This window comes from Nelusetta ayraudi, unplaced genomic scaffold (genome assembly GCF_046127955.1).
Source record: "Nelusetta ayraudi isolate G7.1 ecotype Tasmania unplaced genomic scaffold, CSIRO-AGI_Nayr_v1 ptg000048l, whole genome shotgun sequence".
Lineage (NCBI taxonomy): Eukaryota > Metazoa > Chordata > Actinopteri > Tetraodontiformes > Monacanthidae > Nelusetta > Nelusetta ayraudi.
Window position 1 is genome coordinate 9477808 of NW_027466098.1, and position 23974 is coordinate 9501781.

General features: G+C 46.2%; 1 protein-coding gene across 1 annotated transcript; it reads right to left on the reverse strand.

The window, feature by feature from the left end:
• Positions 1–655: 655 nt before the first annotated feature.
• Positions 656–23311, reverse strand: ttc9b (tetratricopeptide repeat domain 9B). The gene is made up of 3 exons (XM_076036160.1): positions 22522–23311; positions 2935–3117; positions 656–1307 (listed from the first exon to the last, which is right to left on the reverse strand). Exons 1-3 carry the CDS (start codon positions 22991–22993, stop codon positions 1213–1215), a joined length of 750 nt encoding a protein of 249 aa, XP_075892275.1. The 5' UTR covers positions 22994–23311; the 3' UTR covers positions 656–1212.
• Positions 23312–23974: the final 663 nt, after the last annotated feature.

Consider the following 23974-nt stretch of genomic DNA (forward strand, 5'->3'; position numbering starts at 1 on the left):
TCCAGTCCCATTGGCTAATGTTCTATTGTGACATCACTGGTGAGAAAACAGGGAACGGGGCCGACAGCAGGAGGCGATTCAATAGTTTCATCAATATCGACAGAGACAAAAAAAAGACCCAGGGAGGTTTTTTTTTTTTTTTGCGACAAGATGTTGAGAGCACAACAGTCACCATGAAGAGCACGTCCAGAGGATCCGATGTGTTTGCTGCATGTACACGCTATTAATAAGTGATTAATTCCTAGAGAGTATGATGGACACCAAAAGCAAACGAAAAAAAACAAAACAAAAAAAAAACAGTAACAAATTACAAACACATGATTTAGCCCTTGAATTGAAAACAAACAAGGATTTAAAAAAAAAAGAGAAGAAAACTCCAGGAAGTGAGATACAACAGCTCCAGGAAATCAGAATGAGACAGAGGAGCGAAGGTTCCGAGTGGGTCCGTCCCGCAGTCTGTGTACGGGTGACTGAGTGAGCCCTGGTGGGGCAGGACGTACAGTACAATCAAACTGGACTATGGTCTCCATTTGTCTCACACACGCACTTCCCTGTAGTCTTCCTGCTTTTCACACGCACACACACACACACACACACATTCACGCACAACAACCGAACAATTGTGACCACACATGCATCCTCTTCTCATTGTCGTCTTACTACTTCCTGTCCTCACAATGTTGTTTTCGAGAGAAAAAAAAGGCAGAGAAAAAAGAGCAAGAGAGCAAAAACTAAAAAACTAAAAAAAAAAGCGAAATGCTTATGGTTATTAAACATCGACTAAATCACAAAAATGTCCCTTTTCTTTATACGTATGTTTTCAGAGCTCCTCTCTCGCTCCGCCGCGCTAATTGGTTCAAGAGTATAATACAGCATTCCACATTGTTTTCTCTTGTTTTCTTCTCACGTTTGCCCGGCTGTCGGACTCGAGGGGGGAGGAACCGCAGCACCTGAGGGAGAGAAGGGGGGAGAAAAAAAGGAAGAGGTGGAGGAGGAGGAGTGGGTTGGGAGGGGGAGGGGCGGGGCTGAAGACAGCGTTTGATATGTGTCCCCGCTGACGGGGTCTGTCTCTTCTGTCTGCGGCCTGTGCTGCTGTCAGGGAGGTTTCCAGGCGGAGGATGGGGGGGGGGGGGAGGTTAGAAGGGGAGGAGGGGTCAATGCTTTTTAGGGCCAAAGGTCGAAGGGTCAGGAGGGGGTCAAAAGGTCGAGGGGTTAGCCCTGGGTCTCTTTGCCGCTCTCTCGGTCCCGCTGTCCGCTCTTGCTCATCTTCATCTCCGTCAGCTGGATGTAGCGCAGCACGTTGGTGTCTGCGGCGGCGAGACAAGACGAAGGGCACGTCACCTCCAGTGCCTCATTTTGCATCGTTGCTGTCAAACTCTGGCCCGCGGGCCAAATTCGGCCAACAGTGTAATTATATTTGGCCCGCAAGGCCAAATCAGTACGAGAGCCGGCCCGCTGCTATTACACAGCACATGTAACCTCTCATAATACAAATCCCAGAATGCTCTGCTCAATCAGGACAGGACATTCATTGAAGGATATGATTATGACTTAATTGGTTTATTGGTGTTATTTTTATTTTTAAATGTATTATCAGCCTGTGGAAAAAGGTCAATGTTGAAATTTAAATCAGCAGGCTGCAAATATAAAAAGAAGCGTAAGATTTTTTAATTTACATTTTATCTAATTTGATGAATCCTTTTAATTTGAAATTCAATTTTGCATGTGTGCAACATGCAAATTATTTATTGCTTGTTCCATATTCAGGTTAAAGCAAAACTTGTTTGGGTCCATATAACAAGGTTCACTGTTCTATCTGGAGGGAGATTTTATTCAATAAATATCAACGTTGGCCTGCGACTTTGTCCAAGTTTTACACTTTGGCCTAACTCTGAATGTGTATCTTTGACTCGTTTTCATGTCAGGAGCACTTAAAAACAAACGTATGAAAATGTGCTCATCGCTGCAGACGGCAATAAAAGCCTGCGTGAGTCAGCCTCTCATTCCGAGCAGACAGAGCGAGTGACCCGCGCGTTCACACGGAGGCATGTGAAAAAGAAGACGAGCTGAACGCTTTGATGCCTTTCTGTAGTAGTTTATTTACATTGCTTCCAAATTGGACCGCCGTCAAAACCGAATGGCCCCTTTTACAACTGCATGACGGTGTTTTTCCGCTACTCCGCTCCGTTAGTTACACAGACGGCGCTGTTGCGACCGCTGTAAGCGGCGTGGGTTTGTTTTTATAAGATGCAGTCTCTGCAAATGTTTGAGGAGCATGAATCATTAATAGGTCATTCTAACTATTATACACTATAAGAAGAACACCAGGTTGTTGCTCTAAAATACTCCTCACTGCTATGTTGAAATTATGCACTATGGGAGGGGTGGGCCAAAATATTACATTATTAATAAGGCAGTCATCAAAAAAAGCTGTATTTAATCCATTTTTTCAGTGTAATTTCAATAAAGAGCGAAATACCGTGGGACTCCAAAGACACACATTTTGTTGTGATGCTTTTGTTCATTTTTAAATGACATTAAAGCACACGTTTTCTACATATCCCACTATATATTTTTCCTCCTATGAGAAATGTCGACGTGACGTGAGCGCTATCTAAACTGCTCAGGATCAGCCCCAGGCGCAAACCCAAATTGATGAAAGCGTCCTTTGAAAAGGTCCGGCCTCAGCGCTGGATTGATCGAATTAAATGAGATGCATCTGATCTACGCCGCGCTGTCTGGACGAGGAGATTGTTTTAATCTGATATTGAAGATTGTTGCGGTGGTTTCATTAGCGCAGCATCTACAGGGACACACACCGATTTGACACACAGGATTTCAGACAACGTCAAAGACGTCAGTTACGTGCAGTGAATTCCCGAGGTAGTTCAAACAGACGGGGATCTCGTCCAGGCCGCGTCTGCGCGAGCTCACCTGTGGGTTCGCGGTTCTTGGCGTCGCGCAGGTAGCGCAGGGCACATTCGTAGTCGCCGAGGTGATAGAAGGCGATCCCTGCCCGGTACATGGCCTTGAAGTGGTCCCTCTGATGGCTCAGCACCTTCAGGCAGTACTCCTTCACTCTCTCATAGTTGACCAGCTCCGACTGCAACAGGCAAGCTGCGGGGCGGATGAAGAAAAACACGGAGGGAAGCGTTTTGTCGGTTGAAATGCCAAAAAAAACAACAACAACAACCCAAAAAAACAGGGTAAAATGATCGTTGGGATATTTTCGCTGATTTGTCGACCTGTGTCTTTTTCTTTTTTTTTTTTTTGAAAGAGCCACGGTGAAATCTGGCCCGAAAAAGAACCAGCTCTGAACGGATGCGAGCTGACTATAAATAGCCAGAAACCAATGTCTCGCACTGTGGAGACGACACAAAACATTTTGCAAGCTGTTTCAGCACCGGGGCCTCGGAATAATGTCTCAGCGCCGCTTTTGAGCTTGACGTGCAAAATGGGGAAAATAGAAGGACGGTGGATACCGCGAGGATGCCTGAGCGCTACCCTCCTGACTTTGCAGATGTTTTGTCAGCAGCAGGAGCCCGGAGGAAAGCAAAAAAATAAAAATATATATCATCCAGAGTCAGCCAACACTACAATGACAGGATAATAAAAGAAAAGAAAGCTTTTATTGTTTGTTTAACCACCTCATCCCCGGAGCCATGCAGAACATCACAACAAGTAATCAGTAGCTAATGATTTTTTTTTATTTTATGAAGCAAAGTTTTATTCATTTATTCATTTTTATAAAAGCAAAATGTTGAAGAAAACGATTCAAATATACCTTACTGAAAATAAATGTTGCTGTTCCATTCATGGAGAAGCAAACTGGAATTAAAAAGACACTGGTCATTTTTTTCAGTTTTGTTGAGATTTTTCTTCAGTCTTGGTCTCGTCTTGGTCTCGAGACTCTCTAGTCTTGATAATGTCTCGGTCTCGAACCCCAAATGCCTTGCTTTTGTCTCGATTTCCATGCTCTGTAGTTCTGATAATGAAAAAAAAATGTGACTTTGTTGACGAATGCTTTTTATCTGAAACACAGAGGAATCTTAACAACAGCTGATATTATTAACGCTGGCTGCACCCCTCGGTGGACTTCTTGGACCGATCTGAGAGATCAGCCGATGTCGTGATAACGACGTTAGAGCCGCCCGCGCAGACGTCACAGAGCTTTCAGCCCTGACGGCTCAGGTATCCATCCCTCCACTGATCACCCCCCCCGCGCTTCACTTTTTCAAACCGACAGACGACGCCCCGGAAAAAAACTCTCCCCCGTCTACCTCTCTGAACTTCCGCCCTCGCCCTCCAGCACCAGCGCTTCCATCCTAGCCTTCCCCCTCCCGCTCCCCCCTCACCCCCTTCCCTTCGCCCTTGACAGCTCTGCGAATAACATGAGTCAGGCGCTGTTAGCCGGCAGGCAGGGTGAGTCAGGAGTGAGAGACGGGCGGGGGAGGGGAGGGCTGACGGACTTCTATATACCATTGGAGATGACGAGAGGAGTCGGGGGAGGTGGAGGGAGGCGGCGTTCAAAAACTGTTATCCGTCGCCCGACGGCGGACGTGTCAGCAGCACAAGTGCACACGCACTTAATAATTCATTATGGACATCAGATGGTCTGGGGGAGGGCGGAGGAGGGGTTCAATAACCATCGACGTGTTTGGGTATGTAATGGTTAGAGATGCACGGGTCCGCATGTGTGTGTGTGTGTGTGTGTGGTTGTCAGTTTGTGTGTGTGTGTGTGTGTGTGTGTGTGAGTCACGGCCTCCAGCCTCACAGCTGTGAACATGAACTTTAACCCGGAACAGGCAATTAAGAGAGGGGGACCACCGGGGGGTTGCAGGGCTCCTCAGTAGGTGTTTGTTTTATGACTGAATGTATCTCGTTTGTGCACGTTAATCCTTCACCTGCGAGACAAGTGCAATCTCGCTCTTGTTAATTCTGACCCGCGACTCCCCTCGGTGACGGAAAATCCGACGACGTGACGCACGTCTCAGAGTTTTCTCTCGGAGGCTTGTTTATGCCTGACATTTTAACTCATCGTCCTAATTAAAGCGAAGTTCCAGGAGCGAGACGCTTTCAGCTGGGTGAATGTGATTTTTCAGGGTTTCTATTTGCACCGTGGATGCTCCATGGTCACATGGGGGTGGGGGAGTGGGGAAGGGGAGGGGCTGAGAGAACCAAACCGTGTCAATAATTAGTTCTTGTTGGTTATCAAATCTGCACAAAAATAGGACACATCTGCTCTCGGACCACCGGGAGCCGAGACTCTCTGGTGGTTTATTACAGCATCTCATGTGAACGAAATTTAAACAGGCTGCCAACGTAACGGTAAGACAGCAGGACCCACAACTCTCAATTCTGAGACTTATAAACAGGATTACACACTGTTGCCCGTAAAAGTTGGGATGAAATATTTTATTACCTGCCTTATATGGGCCCAAACAAACGTTATTTGTACATGAATCCATTTCACATGGGCAAGTGGGACACACGATGCAATCACTGCGCCAGGGCCAAGAGTAATTACTGACACATTGTTTCTGAAAACAAAAGTTGTCCAGCTTCACTGGCAACAGTCAGTACGTTTACATGACCGGTGTTGGCGAGTAATCTCTTACTAAGTAATCCACTACTGTGATTAAACTACTTTTTGAGAAACAGAGTAACGTAACGGGATTACTCTGGCAAAAATGGTAATTATATCATAATTACTTTATCAAGTAACTTTTACTACTTTACTTTTCTGAAATATTTTGCAAGCTAAAAATGTCTTATTATCCACAAAATGTCTGAAATTTAGAAAAAACAACCAAAAACAATGAAGAGGCAGATGATGATGCAGCCGTGCATGCAACATCATTGCACCCAAACATGCATTGCGGCGGCAAAAGAAAAGACAGCAATTGCATTTGTAGCTGGAAATACAAACATTATTCTGAGTTCATCTCGTCTAATTGAGAAAATATTGTGATTCGTTGTACGTTATGTGCAGGAAACAAGGTGTTCTCAACTGTTACTTTATCTTTTTTAAAACTAAAGTAATTAGTAATTGATTACTTATGAAACAAAGTAGTTAAAGAAGTAAATAGATTACTTTTTAAGGAGTAATCAGTAATCAGTAGTTGGATTACTTTTATGGAGTAATCCCAACAACACTGTACCTGACACTCGAGAAAACTGAATTACTGCCTCGGTCCGACTATGACTGGACAACCGAAGTGCATGTGAACACCTTAGTCCGACTAAAATCGGAGTTTGAGTTCTCTGTTTGGAATTGAAAAACTCCGATTGAGACACCCGGATAATGCAATTGGAATTCCAATTTCTCCGTCACGTACACGCCTTGGTCGGAGTTTAACTGGACGGCGTGTGTGGAATTTCATTTTCACCGTGGCTCAGCTCAGCTCGGCGCACAAAGGTCCGGTTTTCCCTCTGCGATCGCGAGTCGACTACGTGCAGTGGGCGTCACCTCAGATTGCCCCTCCCTCCTCCTTCCATCCCTGCACTCGTCTCCTCCGTCTGTCCATCCTCGGTTTGTTTTCACGGCCGGTCCGGCTGCGACATGACTAGCATCTTCCCTGGACACACCCACCCATCACTGGCCGGCGGTGGATAAGAGCCGAGCTTTCAAAGGGCTTCAGTTACACTCCATAATGGCCTAATGGCTGACGCAGTCAGAGTTGGAGAGTGGGCGCAGACACGTGGGTCAGATTGTTCGGGCGCGCGCGCACACACACACACACACACACACACACACACACACACACAAACTAAGGACTAAAAACAAATAGGATTTGAGTGTGACCACATGACGCAAGCAGGCAGACGGCCTAAAAAACCTCTGCTAAAATGTAGACAATGTAGGTAGGAAGTGCACAAAAAGGCATGCACACACACACGCACACACACACGCACACACACACACACACACACACACATGCACACAAGCACTGCACACAAGTGATGACTGGCCGGCCGCGCCCTGCTGGCCCATTAGGCAGATGGATGGCATGCCGGAGCAAATGTGGAGTGTGGTGAGATGCATTAAGGGTGTCATAATGACTGGATCATCGGCGCAAGGCGGCACGGGGGCCACAGACAGTCTCCATAAAGCGGTAAAACAATTCCACGGGAGCCAAGATGTCCCGGTCAATGACACAAAGTGGCAGCAGCAAGACGCGCAGTCTGAGGGGGCCGGTTTTTATGGAGCGAAAAAGTGACTGTTGCCAGCAGTGTGGGAGTCCACACGGCCCCCAGGTGACTCCACTAGCGGCCCCATTGAATTCACAATGTGCAATAACTGTTTACATCCTCTCCTGTTATTTATTTGCACACTGCACTATTCTTACTTTACTTTATTTTGCACCATTTTATCTATTTGTGATGTACTTTTTTTTTTTTTTTTTTTACCTCGTCGTAATTTAGCATTTTTAAAAAACACCTAGCAGGAGTAGGTCATTGAATTTGGTTGTATGCTCTATTTACAATGACAAGAAAGGCTTCGGATTCTGATTCAACAGCCGATGCGAGGTGGGTTTAGATCCTAAGATGCAAACAAGGGGAGAAAACAGACACCTAATGTTGCATTGATATTGGATACCAGTGTTACCTGTCCTTGAATCTGTGTTCTTCAATAGTTAAAGAGTTCCTCGGCAGCATTTGTAAATATGGGTGTCACTAAGTTAAACTCCGACTGGGAGAAGACGACTCGGCAAACCTTTGATCTACAACCCAATTTAATGCTTTTCATGCCAGGTGAGCCACATAGCAACGGCTCCAGGTTTCCAGGGTGCCCCCCCAGGAGGAAAGCAAAAAAACTTGTTCACCCAGAAAAGCCTTCAGTGCTGTGCTTTCTTTGTCTTTAATTGTAAAAGTCCTCGGCAGTTTTAATAGAAAGCCTCCGTACTGCAGCGTCAGTGCTGTTGTGGCCCCGTTGGCATCGGTTTGTGTTGCAGTCGCTTCCCGTATGTTTTCTCCTTTGTCTTTTCTGTTTTTTTCGGCGGGGGGGCTTTCAATGGCAGCTCGCTGCAGTTGCTTCCTCGCTTTTGTCACAAGTGAAAGGACGCTGATTGCTTATGGAATTGTAAGAATGACTGACAATGCTTTTGATTGGAGCCTGGCAAGATGGATTGAAGAGATTTCAGAGTTGAAACCTCAGGAATCCGGCTGCCTCGCAGCGTTAGAGGAGGAGAGGGGCAGGCCTGCAGGACCAGCGCTCGGAACTCACAGCAGCTTTTCATTCTTCTTCCGTCTTTTTGTTGCCCCTCGTGAATAAATACAAATAAATTAACCTTGTACAAACACCTTAAACATTTTACTTTTTGTTCTTGGGCTGCAGCTGCTTATTGGTTGATTCGTAACCCTACTGTTGTGGAATATATATATATTATAAGGGATCTGTGTGTTCTTTAACAGGTGACATGAATTAAAATGCATTATTAGAACTTTGCATATTTGAAGAAGACAAGCAACAAGCGATGAGGTGACACAAGTGGAAGCTGCGGTTTTAGGAACAAATCAACTGTTTTTGTGAACTATTCTTAAAGGCTTAGTAGGTGCACTTTAGTATACCTAATGATGGAAAAGTATGTTTTAAATGTTAATCGTGTATTTGTACTTCTTCTCACATCTTCGTCATTTCAGCTGTGATTTCATGGCAGAATCACAAAACGCTGGGCAGCGCCCGCAATCTGTCCATCTGTTGATACATGGTGGTGCCCTATTCTGACAGAAGTACTCAACCTTTATATAGATATAAATGATGAGTGATTGCTTCGTTTTATTCCATTTCATGCCAATAAATCCAGTTTAAATGTTACGCAGTGGACCTTTAATCTACGACCACGGCGATTTTTAAAAGCCATCCCCAGCCCCGCGAGCCCGACCCAATCTGTCTGCGTGAAAAATAATTCCACGTGACATTGAACCAGATACGGCTCGTCAATTTTTCTTTTGATTAAAAATGCCTCACATCTTCCACTGTAGGACGTGCCAGTTGGGAGAGAAGCGACGGCGGGATGCGACTGCAGGGAAATTAGAGGTGGCGACAAGATAGATTTGTCCTAATAAGGGATTCGATGTTATGAGTGAAAGACAAAATGAAGCCGGGGGAGGAGCTGCGTGCCCGTTTAGAGTCAGAGTCATCCATGTGATATTACTTTTCTCTCTGAGGCGCAGGGCGATTCGAGGGGCCAGAAATGGAACCAATCACAAAAAACTGGATGTAATCTGAAAAGAATGAAGAATTTATTTGAGAGACCGTAACGCAGCACCAGTGCGCGAATGAGAGTCACGTCATCCGTCGAACGTCGCAGGCAAATAAATATAAATGTAAATTGCCAGCTCATTATAACCCCGCCGCCGTGGATGAAGCATTATGGCTGGAGAAAAGCTACAATTTAGAGAGACGAAATGCCAAAGGGGACGGAAAGGACGAGAAGGACAGACGGAGACACAGATGCACTAATCCAGATACAGCTGAAGGAAACTGACGGCTACATTTCTACTTTAAAGGTGCACAGGCCAAATTAGATCAATTGACCTTAGAATTTTGCAAACTAAAATAGTTTCAATTTGTCTCTTGGAAACATCGTTCATATTGAATTAAGAACGAAATACCATCAAGCGATAAGAGAAATCTATGAAAGGCCAAATAAAAGAATTGTGAAAGCAGAGAAATGCAACGTCTCTATATCTACAGTATATATCTAGAGGTCTCCAGGCAGAAGTAAGGGAAGACGTGCTGCCGGAAGCCAAAGTAAATGTTGACGCTTGAAAGAGAAAACTCTCAGAGAGGCTCGGGCAAAAAAAACAACAACAAAGAAATAAATAAAAAAAAACTCAAAAAGAAGTAAAAAGTTTGGTGACAGCGACGTGCGGCTGCTGCAGCGGAAACAAACCTGCCAAAATTTGGAACATCTGCAAGCCGTGCGTCTCGGAAAGACCCAACTAGCGCATGACTGATTGTGCGACGTGACTCACCAGGAGAGCGAAAACACCTTCTGCAAAATGTGCCTTTGAAAACATCATTCGTGGGTGTCATCCGTGCGAACGCGTGATGAAAATGCGGCTATTGTCGAGCCACATCTCTCCTCTAACGCAGCGCCTGCTTTCCCTGCAACCCCACATCGTCCCGGCAGAGCACCCCCACCCCCACCCCCCCTTCTCCATCACGGCAGGCGCGACGCCACCATCCAGCTAATTTAAAGCCACTCGCGGCCCCAGTGATTAGTCCGCTGTCAATCACCTCGTAATTAGTTCTGCGGGAAGATAATGGCGGACGGACAGAACCATCGCTTCCACTCAGACTCCGACATTCACAAGTCCTCGTTTCCTCGAGCATCCTTCCCCAACCCCGACCTGGACCCCGACCTGGACCCAGACCCCCACCCTCCACTCCTCAGTCATCTGCCCCCCTCGATGCCCTTCTCGCACCCTCTCTGAACGCCCGTGCAACAGGCTTCATTTACAAGGGACATCATTGTTAGACGGGCCCGGCGGACATCCAGCACGCTTACGTCACCCGGCTGTCCAGACCAGCCAAGAATAGCTCCACCCAGAGCACTTTGTGAGCGCCTCACCCCACCGTGATAGCTTGTCGCCCGCGCAGACATGACACAGCGTTTAGTCGCCTTAAAGGTCCAGTGTGTAATATTTGACTTGATCTATGATATATCATGTTGGTAAAAGCTTAATACAATGCCCATTAACACATGAATAAATCGTATGATTGCAGCACAATAAGTAATTTGCTTTTCCTACCCTTAGAACGGTAGGAAAAGACATAGATCAAGGGTCTTACTCCCAGGTAGCTGCCATTTTGCACTGCCATTTTTCTAAGGAAGCCTGGTGTGGACAATCCAGCAGCCTGACGGCAAGTTTTATAATCAGGGTGACTGCTTGCATCTTCAAATAAACCAACGAAGAAGAAGGTGGACGAAGTATCCAGCTTTGGGTGCAGTTCACAGGCAAGCTCAGGAGGGGGAGAGAGACAAAAAGATGCGGCAAACTAAAATGCAACCACTTCATATCGCTATTTCTTCTGCAAAATCTACAAATATTACATGCTTAACCTTTAACCAGCCGCCCATCTGCATAATCACCCGTCTATTATTCTTTTGTTGTTGTTGTTTTTTTTTTTTTTTTTTATCCTAATCCGAAACGATTGACTCTGTTGCTGCTGCAGGGGTTTTCTTTGTGCGCGATGCTGCTTCGAAGGAACCTTCCTCTGCCGCGTTAAAGCAGACGACCGTGTGTGCTGTTCAGGACGTGACACAAGGAAAGTAATTAGGCTCTTCTCTTTAGATGTAATCTGGGAACGCTTTTATCCTTTCTGCCGAACGCTCCGAAAGACAAAGTGGTGCAGATGATCTATTTGATTGTGTGGCAATGAGGCGGAAGACTAAAGCGGCTCCATATGCTCCTGAAGACACATATGATCACTACGCTTTTGATGCTCTTGTTTGGCTGCATTTGTGTCAAAGGCCTCCAAAGAGTTAAGACCACGGACTGAGAAGGCCTTTCCGGCGATGATGTTGCTCTTTCCAGTAAGCAAACAAAAATAACTTTTACTATGTCTTCTTGAAGCATCGCTATGCTGGCATTCCTCTTGTTGAGAAAACAAAGATTAAAACTTGTGCCAGAAAGCCAATCAAATTTGGCAATGGCCTTTTTTATAGTCTTTGCAAACCCAACCTCACAATAGTATGGACTTATTTGCTCCCAAGTGCAAACATTTGAGTTGATCTCCAGCGTGGCCAGCGTCTGTCGCGTCTGAAAGCTGCTGGCACATCGAACATGTTGCACTACGCGGGTTGCCTCCAGTGCAAAGATGATCAAGGAAGTTTAAAGGGATTACGAGGTCAGATTATACCTTCAGATCTCTCGGAGAGCAGTTGGGGGTGGGGGGGGGGGTCAGTGACTCCTGGGCTAAGCCCTCACCGTGTTACACAACAAAGAAGAGAAGGTTATTGTCTGACTGACTAACACCAAAGATTAAAGATTAAGCAAGCAGTGAAAGGGAAGCCTGGGGTGGCAACAGCGCCAAAGAGTTGCAAGACAAACGCAAGGTGTCTCTAAATGGGCTAATTACATGCAGCCCCGGAACATTTAATCTGCTCTTGTTTATTTATTTTCAAATAATAATTTGGAGTACGGTGAGTTAAGTTATGCAATTAGCTATGCATTGGGTCTTACCAAGAAGAATATAGGTGGATGTTCTAAATATGTGCATGTTCTTTTCCCTCTTTTCTTTAAACCCATTTTCTTTGTATTTTTCCGATTATTCTGGCAGTAAAGGTCTGTCAAATGGTGTTGGTGTGTGTTGTAAAAACAAGTACATCAAGTAAATTTTTGGGATCGGACCCTTGTGTTAAACACAGTATGAATGTACCTGCTATAATTTGTGCTTTTTGTGTGTTAATAAGACACAGCACACAAAAAGCTCAAACCTCTGCATCACGTCGTCGGTGCGCCTGGCTCACTCTCACTCTCGCCCATTGTTCTCCACTCTCAAAATAGGCGCTGACACAGGATTAATGCTCATCTGCTTAAATATTTATAGAAGTGAGGAAACTACCTTTTCATGTCTTCACCTGGGATGAAATCGCTCCATGGCCTTGGCAGTTTGCAGTCTTTAAACTCGTGGTACTCAGAGTGGAGGTTTTACTGGTCGGCCTCAAAAGAACACGAGTTCAGGTAGTTCTTTTTTCCTTCCCCAACACCTACAAAATCCTTCCTGTGTGTGTCTGAGGGAGGTTGGAAGGCTCTCGTGAGGGAATTCACGTTGAAGCAGTGGATAAGTACAGTTTAGTAGAGCATAAAAGTGAGTTTTATAACCGGGGCTGGGCTCGATGACATCATATGGTTTTTTGGCCCTCAGCTTGGCCATTATCGGATTGATGATGTCATCAGTGGACACAAGACAGACTCTTGCCCTCAACTGTGCTGTGTCGCTGTCAAACATATTGTTCTTGTCAGCTCTGACTGTGATCGAGTCAGAGAAGTAAAGTTCGACTTGAGCAGTGATTCGATCCATTTCGCATATTCTGCTTCTTTAGACCATAAGCCATTAAACACACCCCAGTGTGTTCCATTGGGCACAAATAATAACTATTATAATAATGAAAAATGCAATTTGCAAAAAAAAAGATAATCACAGAGAATTGAAGCGAGTTTTAGACGTGCAGAAGCAATGTTTCCCCCCATCCATCCAGACATAAACAGAGAGCCGAGGCCTGAGCTTTTAATAATTTCTGCTAATGATGCAGTCAATTTTGAATATGGGAATATTGCATTTAGGAGGACAAACTTAATTAAGCAACAACAAAAGCAACTGAAGAGGAAAAAAACACTCACAGTGACATTTGAGTTCACCTGATGAATGCGAAGCCGATATTTACTCCCTATCTGGTGCAGTCTGCCTACATCAGCTCCTGGGGAAAGTCGCTGACTCTCAAGCTGTTCATTCCTCCATTTCAATCAGCAGCTAACTGAACATTCATTTACACTCTACACACACATTGAGCTGTTTCCTTAAACAATTACCTGTAACTTAAATGAACCTGTTCAGAGTGAATAGTGCAGAGAAAACAAACCATAGTTTATCAGTTCTGAACGACTAATTGCAGGAAAAATATTTTTCAAAATTTTTTTCTTGCTTTATTAGTTAAATCAACTGATGAGAAGGCTGAAATTATGCTATTTCAAGAAATAAAGTGTAGCAGCACGGGTTGAGGGTTTGCGCCATAAACATGGTGAGCACATTTAAAGTGTTTTATGACCAGGAGAGATGAATGAAATCACATTTTAAGCAAAAAATTCACATTTAAGGGAAAACCGACATTGCGGTGTGTCAGTGCTGTTGAAACCTGAGAATGTCACTTTGGGGGAAAAACAAAATGGTCTCAGAATTACTGCGTTAACTGTATTCTATAGCCGCTGATGAGGTTTTTAATACCAATCCGCAGCAGTGGATGTAATGACCAGTTGAGAGTCAGGCGGAGGCAGAGGCAGCATCGTAAGCTCAGAGCAATTTTTTTTCTCCCCTTATTAGCTCCGAGCTCAAAGGATAAATATAAACAGCCAATTGGTTAAGTCACGAAAGCAGGCCGGGTTGGATACGCCCAAATAGGTTGAGCAAACTCCCATTACTGACGGCAGCTTGCGCAGGACCAACAATCCGCTCGCCTCCGTCGTCTTGCGCTGAGCGTGGACAAAAAGAGGCGTCGCCTCCGCTCCTTCCCGGCTGACGCTACGACTTTTCTCCGTACGCAGTGAAAAAAAGGCCGACGGACACTTTCAATTTATTCACGACTGCCAGCTCGAGTCGTAAATGCCCTGGCAGTTTAATTCACACACGAACGTACTTTGCCACAGATATTACAATGTATAAAAAAAAAACATTGGCACAAAAAGTAAATCAAGTGAAGTGTTAAAAAAAAAAAAAAAAAACAGGATGTTAAGTAAGGCAAGTCGGCGAATTAATAAGACGAAACACTGAAATGCCAATATATATATATATATGTATACATGTAAATATGTACATATATATACATATACACATATATACATATGTAGTTTATTTAAGAGAAATGTTCAGACTACTCATTGCTCATTTCAAAACGTTCAGGAGAGTAAATGTATATCAAAACTGTTTGTGGGCTGAATTAAAGCGACTTTCCTATGAAACACTCTTATCATGCTCCCCTCCCTCTCAGTGGCTCCCTGTCCCCTCCAGTTCCCCCCCTGACAGATGACTGAATCTTATTTACTCTTGTGACACAAGTCATCTGAAACTGTCAGGGATCTGGTATCCGTCAGTTTGGTCTGGATTGAATTTCTTCCCGCGCCCTCACGGTGGAAATAAAAATAAACCCATCAGCCACAACGTGATGACCACCGACGGACGACGCGGACATCGCGAATCAGGGCTCCTCAAAATAAGCCGATGTCACACTTCAAGCTCTTTCTCGCACTCAATTCTTCTTCACGAGAGATCTAGAGAGCTTCTCATAAATCTCGTGCCACAGAAACATGTGTTGTTTTAAACGATGAGTTTCTTTCTGAAACATTGAAAGATTGTATGTTTCTTTGGGGCTTTTGTTTGATTGTTTTTGTTCATTATTTACCTATTTATATGTTTTTCCGTGAATTTATGTCTATGTGAAAAATGTGCACAATTTCCACTTTGTTTTTGTAAATAAAGTGTGGTTGTAAAAATGAAAAAAAATATTTTTCTTCTTCTTTTGTTAAGAAAAAAAAAGCACTGTATCTTTCTTTTTATTGTATCCCAGTGAATTTCTTTTAATAAAATTGTGGTTGTAAAAATAAAAAATCTTCTTCTACTTCCCTTGCATGGTTCGCTCAAATCTGGACTTTCAAAATCTTGATCTTGATCTCTATTTTGCCAAGAGACAACAAAAACTTTTTTCTCTGAGTCAGGCTCAACTTCAGCTTCCATTATTGATAAAGAGGCGGCTGCTCCCATCGGAGAAAACGCAAGAAGACCAGGAGGGAAACTACAGATGGCTGAAGACAATGGCGCTGAAGGTTTTTCTCAGTGAAATTGATCTCCTTGTTTCAGTCAACACTGCTGTACACGGCAGTTATGCACCAAATTGGAAGACCCAAAGCCGATCAAAAGTTTATGGATTTTGGCGCAATCAAACCGAATTAATCACAATACAATCAAGCACTTACACCACTGGATAAGAAACCTTTCAAACACCATCTCTGCTATATTCTGAGGAAGTACAAACTGCTGAGCGGGAAAAATCTCATCAAATACAAAAACACCTGTCTAGTATATAGGATCATGCATGGTTCAGCTCCTCCTCCACTATAAAATTCAAATCCTCTGCTGCTAGGAGCTACCAGAGGTGCGGCGAAAAAAAGACTGCACAATCCCTGTCAGAAAAACAACATTCAGCCCGGCTGTATTCTCATTCAGAGCATCACACCAATGGAATACAGTACCACAATCAATCAGAGAGTCTCCGTCATATCACTCATTTAAAGTCAACGCAAAGGCAAGGCTTGTTGACTCCCTGCGATGTGAGCACTATCAGTACTACTACTACTACTACTGCTCTTGTCTATGTCTATCGTGTACCCATGGAAATTAGCCTTCAGCTAACTCGGGTATATTTACTTTCTTAAGGAAATGTTGATTAATGTGCTTTGTCCATTTTTAGAAATAAAGAATTTGAAATTTTCGCCCCATATCGCCGTCCGGATTTCGCCTCGCCTTTCCTTTCCAAATGCTGTCTCTGTGCTCTTTGGCAGATGGCTGCGTTAGCTCGATTGAGGATTTAGGAAACGTTCCATCTGGCGTGTCAGGTTAGTAGTAGCAAGCGGGCACCGTCTTGCTGGGTGACCGAGGAGAACGGGGCTAGCGGCGCTGGTGGAGCACAATGCGTGTCCGGGCGGACGGTAGTTGTCATGCAGCATCTGCATTCATGTCGGGATCCGGCGTTTTTGCCCGGAGAATGAAGCAAAACTGGCTATCAACTGTCTGCGGTTTCAACGTTGTCGCTGATCATACATGCAAACGGCCGCGAGCGATTGTCTTGATGTTTGAAGGGGGAAGGCGGGCGGTGGTTTCTTCTCGCCTCAGCGTGTGTGTGTGTGTGTGTTGGAGGGGGGCGGTTTCTGTCCGGCTTCTCCCGCTGCTCTGATTTTATTCCATCCCCCCACCTCCCTGCCGCCTGCATATTTCCACTGGCTCACCCCTTCCCCCATCTTTCAAATCCCACCCCGTCCCTCCATTCCTCCCACCCCCGTCTGCAGTGAGGTAATTCAAAGCGTCGTACTTTGAACAGTGCCAGCGGTACAGTAGAGGGAGTGCCAGTCGTACACCACCACAGCGACGCCTCACCATCTGCAGCCCTGGCACGCGCTTCCGCGCTTCCGCGCCTCCGTCCCACCAATTGCGGACTTCCACGCGAGTCGGGAAAGCGAACCCAACGCGCCTCCCCTCCCCCCATCTCACCCTTCCGTGGCATCCTTATCTGCCCTGCGTCCTGGCGCAACCGCCAACACGGCTCGCTCTCTCCCTCCACCTCCTGCGTCGGCCTCCTTTGAAAGCTGCTTCCTCGTCATCTTCACCCTAATTTAACATTTCCCCGCCGCATCTTCTTTTATTCTCGCTGTATCTCGGCCGCAACACCGGGTCCCTTGGTGACAGGGCTGGCAGGAGATGAAAGGGAGGAGTTTTCCCTCCGTCTTCAAGCCTCTGCCGGCGAACCCCCGGCTGATCATTAGCATGCGCCGGCGCGATCGGGGCCGTCGCCATCGTCGTCGTCTAACTTTACAGACGACATTAACATAAGACGTCCCCTCATTTGTATCCGCGGAGGGATTACAGCGTGTCAGGTGGCGACTTCAAGGCCGTGTCACGCCAGCGGCGATGAAGACGGAGCTGTCGTGCTTGGTCCAGCAAGACAACAGATGTTGACGCCACCGACGGGCTCATTAAATCTTTAACATAGGGCCGCGTGTCACGGTTCAGAAGTTCATCGACGGCCTCGGTGAAGTGTCCCTGAGGTGCGGCGCGTGCGGTGGGATGGGACCGGCCAGGTGTGACCTGCTTATCTGCTCAGTATTTGGATATACTGAATAATGGATTTACTTTAGCGTTAGCCAGTTGAAACAGATGGGAATTGGGACCACATCTCAATATTTGGAGTCAGTGACTTCTACGTACATTAAAACCTAGCATTAAAATTCACATCAGCTTTTCGCTCGTTCAATAGCATGAGTTGCCGTCTTGACTCGTTGAGCAGTAAAATACAGTTTCCAGATTACAGATTGAGTGGCAGGTTGAATCTGGGACCAAAAGACAACATGTAACGAGATTTCACATCAACTCTGCCTTAATCACGGTTTTGATTTTTTTTAAAAAAAATGACCAAGTATGTCATAACAGAACTTGCCCAGAGACAGGAACCATTTATTGCTCAGCAGGATTGAAATAGTTTTAACTTTAGCTCATTATTCTAACTGTCCGCCTCCGTATTTGTGGCCCTTCTCACAGTTATCTAAGCAACCAAACAGCGACCTGCAAAGTGTAGATAGATAATTGGGTCCAAACCAAAGGCGATTCTATCTGTAATTGTATCACACAACCACTTAACTTTATCTCTTTTCTCTCTCTGCAAACAACCTCAGGTCTATGGGCTAATTGTAAAAATGTTCAGCTGAACTGTATATCCTAGGTTTATTGCTTCATGAAACAGCAACCTCAGATATTGCATGAGTGGGTGAGGATTTGCTCGATCATCGTTGTGGCAAGCGGTCAAATGAGAAGGTGGATGGCATTATGAAACAAACAGTTCCACTCGTCTCCTCCTCCTGCTGCTGCACCCGTCCTGAGGCTCTGACTTATGACTCATTCGCAGATCACGCCAGTCAGGGGGAACAAAGGCAGATTTCGGGCAGAGATCAGAGCAACTTAATGAAAATCCGGATCGATCGCACTCACGACTGGATCGCACCTCACCAGGTCCCTGTTTTATGGCTCCTTTGGGTGCCGCTGTGGCACAGGAGGCAGTCCATTAACCCCGTGGTCCCTTGTCCTTGTTGTTCTGGATCCCTGCTGATGCGCCGCGGCTCCATCGCAGCACAAATGGGTGATTGAGAGGCAACGTTTTACAGCCACGCGTTCGTTTCAATCTATCTGTGTGTGTGTGTGTGTGTGTGTGGCACCGACCGCCTGCCATTTAAGTGCTTCTCCGAGATCAATATCGAGGAGGTGGTGGGGTGGGGGGGGGGGGGGGAGCAGATCCGACTGCAGCTACATCTGCTGTGGGTGGACGGGTGGCTGAGGCGCGCAGTCTACCACTGGCCAACGTGCTGCACCACAGCGAACTGTGACACACACAGATGGCGATGGAGGCGCGGCCCACTTAGACACAGGCCCGAAGGGACACCCAGACGCTGGGTGTCTCCTTAACAACTCTTGCCGTGAAGATAGTTTTAATGTGTCTGTTTGACCGAATCCGGTGATATTTCTGTCGGTGCTGAGACACCTTTTCTGTCACTTGTCTATCTAAACCAACCACATTGCAAGAAAACAAGTCAAAATACCTTTTAAAAAAAAACGATACCGACTTGTTACTCTCCTCTGAAAAGAAGGGAACAAAAAACAAACAGGAAAATCTTCACAATCTTCTCCAATGTTCCTTTTTTGCGCCGCTGACTTGAGTCTCTCTCGTGTTTGGTGTTTGGTATGTTGAGCTGGTGGCCGACTCACTCAGCATTCAGCGAAAAGGTCTCTCTCATTGCGTTGTGAAAAAGACGCCGCCACGGACGGACAGCGGTGGAAGACGCACAACAAGGAAGAGCGAGCCGAGAAAAAACAACCGCCATGTATGTCACTCATTGCGGTTCAAGTCTAGAGAAATGAAGGTTTTAGAAACAAACACACTCCGTTGGCTGAGCGATACAAACCTGAACACACCAGCACACCATTTATTATTCATATGATGACTACAGCAAACACACTTTGTCACTGACACTTGTTTTCTTGTAAACTCTCTTATAATCTATGTGTTGTTGACTGTGAATACGAAAAAGGCCTTCAATTCATATTGATTCATATTGAGAGCCAACAGAAGTCAAAAATCAATTTGATCATCAATTTAAAAAGAAGCACGTCACCCATATATAGTATTTATGGTTATATTGGGATGACAATAAAATTATAAAGTCATGACATCCATATGACATCAATTACTTGCTTTTAAATTTCAATTCTGGTTGAAGCGTCTGTCTCGCTACAGTAGCTCAATTAGCTGCTGCGTGAGACGTCGCTTGCGTCTGCTCCTTTAGGGAAGTAAGCAGCACTGTACACTGCTGCAGAGGGTTACAACTTCCCCATTTCTAAACCACATTTTGAGTGAAAGCGACCAAAAAGAAAAGGAAGGAAAAATGTCAGTACAGCACATTACGCCTCTCCCAGAAAGCCTCAACTCAATATCTTGTGATGCAACAAAAACACGTTCTGGAGGAAACGGGAATATTTCCACCGAGAGCGGCTCCACCGTGGAGAAGCGAACGCGCGGCTGTGTGGGTAATATTGACAAGGACCCCAAGTAACCTTGCTTGAAAGATCCATTTAGGAGCCATCTTGAACCCGGCAAGAAGATCTGTTCGATCAATACAGTTTAAGGACGCGGTTAATTGAATAAAATGCGCAAAAACGTCCCAACAAAGCTGACTTTTATCCTCTGGGGAACAAAAATCACTGTCCTTGTTGGACTTCACATAAAGTTTCCAAAGAAATTTGGAAGCGGCGGCCAAGAGTGTGTTTTGCGACAACGTGGAGAGCTTCCGCGATAACGCGGTACGTTATTTAGAGGGATTTGGCAACAACATTCTTTCAATCAAAATGAAGAGGCAGCCGGCCAGAGGAGTTAAAATCTTCACTGCTGCTATCCATTCTTAGTCATCAGAGGAGTGACGGCTTCAGACACATCCGAACGTGCCGCGTACGGAAGGAAGATAGCGAGCGCTAACCGTTTCGTGACGACGTGCGTCATCGTGAGATTAGGCTGAAAACGAATGGCTCCTATTAGGAAGCCGACTGATCCCATCCACGGAGCTGCGCCGAGTGGTGTCGCGCGGCAGTAAATGTGCACTGATCAACAGATGGATGCCAGTCGGGTTTAACCCCGAGATGTAAAGTCGCTCCCAACTAACGGCGCTGGTTCCTCTTGCGGAGGGTTTTGTAATTAAACCGGCCGATCGAAAAGCCCCGTAACGTCTCCGTGGATGCGAGCGTAAAGAATTTAGCGATTCAGCACCCTGACCAGAGGATGCAGTTCGCTTCTGTCTGCGGCTGATAGGGGCTTTATTTACGGGTATGAAAAGCGAGAAAGCACACACAATTGCGAGGTATAAGCTGTGCTAATAAAACAACAACCGGCCGTGCCCAGCGTTGGTTGCCATGGTAAATCTGGACCCCCGTCGTGTCCTCGCAGTCCCTCTCCCTCCCCCTGTGTGCCACCACTCTCTACTACTCCTCTCTGTGTGTGTCTCACTTATATCACTCCGTCACACCGTATGTAGGCAGCCGCTTTTGTCTCCCTCCTCATTTTGCCTCTCTCCTTCATCCTCTTTCCTTTCATTTCCTTTCCTTCCTTCCTTCCTTCCTTCTCCTCTCCATCCCTCCCCCACGTTTCCTTCACGCGACAGTGCCCCCCCCACCCCCCCTACAGTCTCGAGACAGGCCCACAGCACGGAGCACGCTGACCTTCAGTGCATAATGGCAGAGGATGGGGCAGCCACAAAACACGTCGTCCCGACAGCCGCGCGCGGTCATGATGAAGGTGAACCAAACGTGATCCATTCTTGGATATTTACACCTGACGTGCGTACGTGGCCCATTGTTTCTTTCTCTTGGGAAAAAAAAAAAAAAAAAAAAGGATTTCACGAACACAGAGTTCCTTTTGTCAACCGCACGTGGTAGATATTTAAAAATGCTGTCCATCCTATTCGTTTGTTGTTCGAAATTGATTCCCCAGTAGCATTTCTAGACATTTCTTTTATGATATTTTCGCTGAATACAAAATGGAATTACTGTTTGTAGCTAGGAATGTGCCTGGGATTTACCTTCTGCACACAAACTGGACCGGACAGATTTTTGGAAAGCTCAAATGGTATTAATGAAGTTTGGGAGTGCGGAATGGAGAATAATCTATCAGTGCGTATTTTAATGAGACCCCAAGCACTTCACCATCATAAATGATTTTTTTTTTTAGTCAATGCGCCAAGCTTTTCAGATCAAATTGTTAATGTGCTTGGCTGGGCTTTCCAACATTACAGTTAGATAATGATTAGTAAAACGTTAATTTGATCTCTTTTCGGAGCTCTCCTTTTTTTAAAGTTCTACACAAAGACTTAAACTGGCAGAGATTTCAATTCTATAGCACATACGGCACGGGATACGTCCAGTGGATATGGGGAAGGCGCCATCTGAAATGTCAAGTTACTCAAAGACAGCCACTTCAAGTAATAACTGGCGTAAGTACTACAGTAATGGAACAGGTGACTATGATGACTTCATCATTTTCTGTGCTCTAAGAGCTAAATGTTGCCATTACGGGCGACTTTACATCCCTTGCCGGATCTTGAGGGCTGTCTTCTCGCCTCACGCCAGCCACAGGAGCGCGAGCACAGTCGTACGTGTCGAATTGTTCGCTTTACATGCTTTGTCTTCAACTGTTTGCTCTTTGTGCTTTATTGGACAACTCTGAAGACTGTGATAACAATCACAAGGCAATGACTGTGATTAGTGCAGTGATCATCAAAAGGCCAGACAGTGTCCTACTATACACGCTCCATCCCTCTCCCAGAGGCAGTGTCAACTACCACTGCCTTGTCGTGTAATTTCACCTGACCCTGCACTAAAAAGCCCCGCACATGCAGAAAAAAATCAACCTCCTCCCCTCTACACCTCGCGTGAAACCCGCTGAACCGGAGCGCACGCTGCACGGTGTCAGCCGTGGCCTCGGCGCTCACCTGTCAGGCTGTCGTAGCACTCGATCTCGGTGCTCTCCACGGCTCTCCGCTGCTCCTCGGTCAGCTTGGCCGCGGCTTGGTTCAGCAGGTTGACCTCGGAGCCGGTCGTGCCGTCGGCGACGTGCGTCCCCTTGAGCTGCAGCAGCGCCCGGTGGTACTTGCCGATCGCTTCCCGGAATTTCTTCTCCTTGTAGCAGCGGTGACCCTCCGCCTTGAAGTCGACGGCTGTCTGGATCTTGGACTCCATCTCCGCCTCCGTCGAAGTGGCTCGGTAGCCGCCGCCGCCGCCGCCGTCGGCTCCGACGGCCGCCGCCAGGCTCCGGCCGCCCGTCTCCGGGTAGCTTTTGATGCTCTTTATCGGGTGCTGCTGTTTGGCTTCCATGTCTCTCAGTGGAAGCGGCTGGAGCGGCCCATGGTGCTCGGACACGAAGGTGTGTTTTGCTGGAGAGGACCGGAGCAGCGTGCTGTGCATAAAGGATGGCGGGGATGGAGAAGGGGTGTAGAAAGGCAGTGGGAGCGGAGAGGACGAGGCGGTCCCGAGAATAACACAAGCCCACGGATGAGGTTTCTCCTCGGCCCTGCTGCGGCTTCTTGTGCTTCACGAACGAACGCAGAGGAGGTTTAACCGTGACGAGGCTCGGAGGGGAGACAGTCTCGTGCCGAAACAAAAGGGCGCCAATTGCATCTCGCGGAAGGATGCTTGGGTGGCACGCGCAGCTTCAGCACCACAAAACAGGGCACACGACAACCCCCCCTCCTGCCTGCCGCACAGCATTGTGGGAGAGGCAGGGGGAAGAGAGAGAGAGAGAGAGAGAGAGAGAGAGAGAGAGAGAGAGAGAGAGAGAGAGAAGTCGTGAGGCGTTGCTGCTGCTGCAGTCGGGATTGTACGACATGAAAAATGAGAGAAACGCACAGCAGGCAATATCCTTGTTCAATCGATTAATCATCTGCGCACTTTAATGGAAAAGGTTTAAAGCAGTTTTTTCAAAAAAACAAAAAAACAAAAACAACTACTATAATAGCTGTTATCGTGTTGTAACACTAAGAGTAACACATTTCCGTAAACCCTTATTCTACAAACACTAGGCGTACGTCACGCTCTGAATATATATATTTTTAAAGCCAGTCATGTCGTGCAGTGTCGATATCTTGGAAGAGCTCGTCGATGACGTCACTCCCACGGTCGGGGAAGAAGGAGTCGCCGGCTGTCACACACACACACACACACACACACACACACACACACACACACCCGCAAATCCGGCGGATTCGGCTAATTCAGCTCTTTTTTCTTTAATAGACATCCTCGTCTTGGAGCGTTACATTGAAGGCTTAAGTGTGGCTTGCCGATGACTTCCGCTGATATTTTTCTCAAGGAGATGAAGGCGGACAGCGGGAAGATGCAGGGGGGGGGGGGGCAGCAGTAGGAGAAAGGAGGAGGCAGTGACCTCAA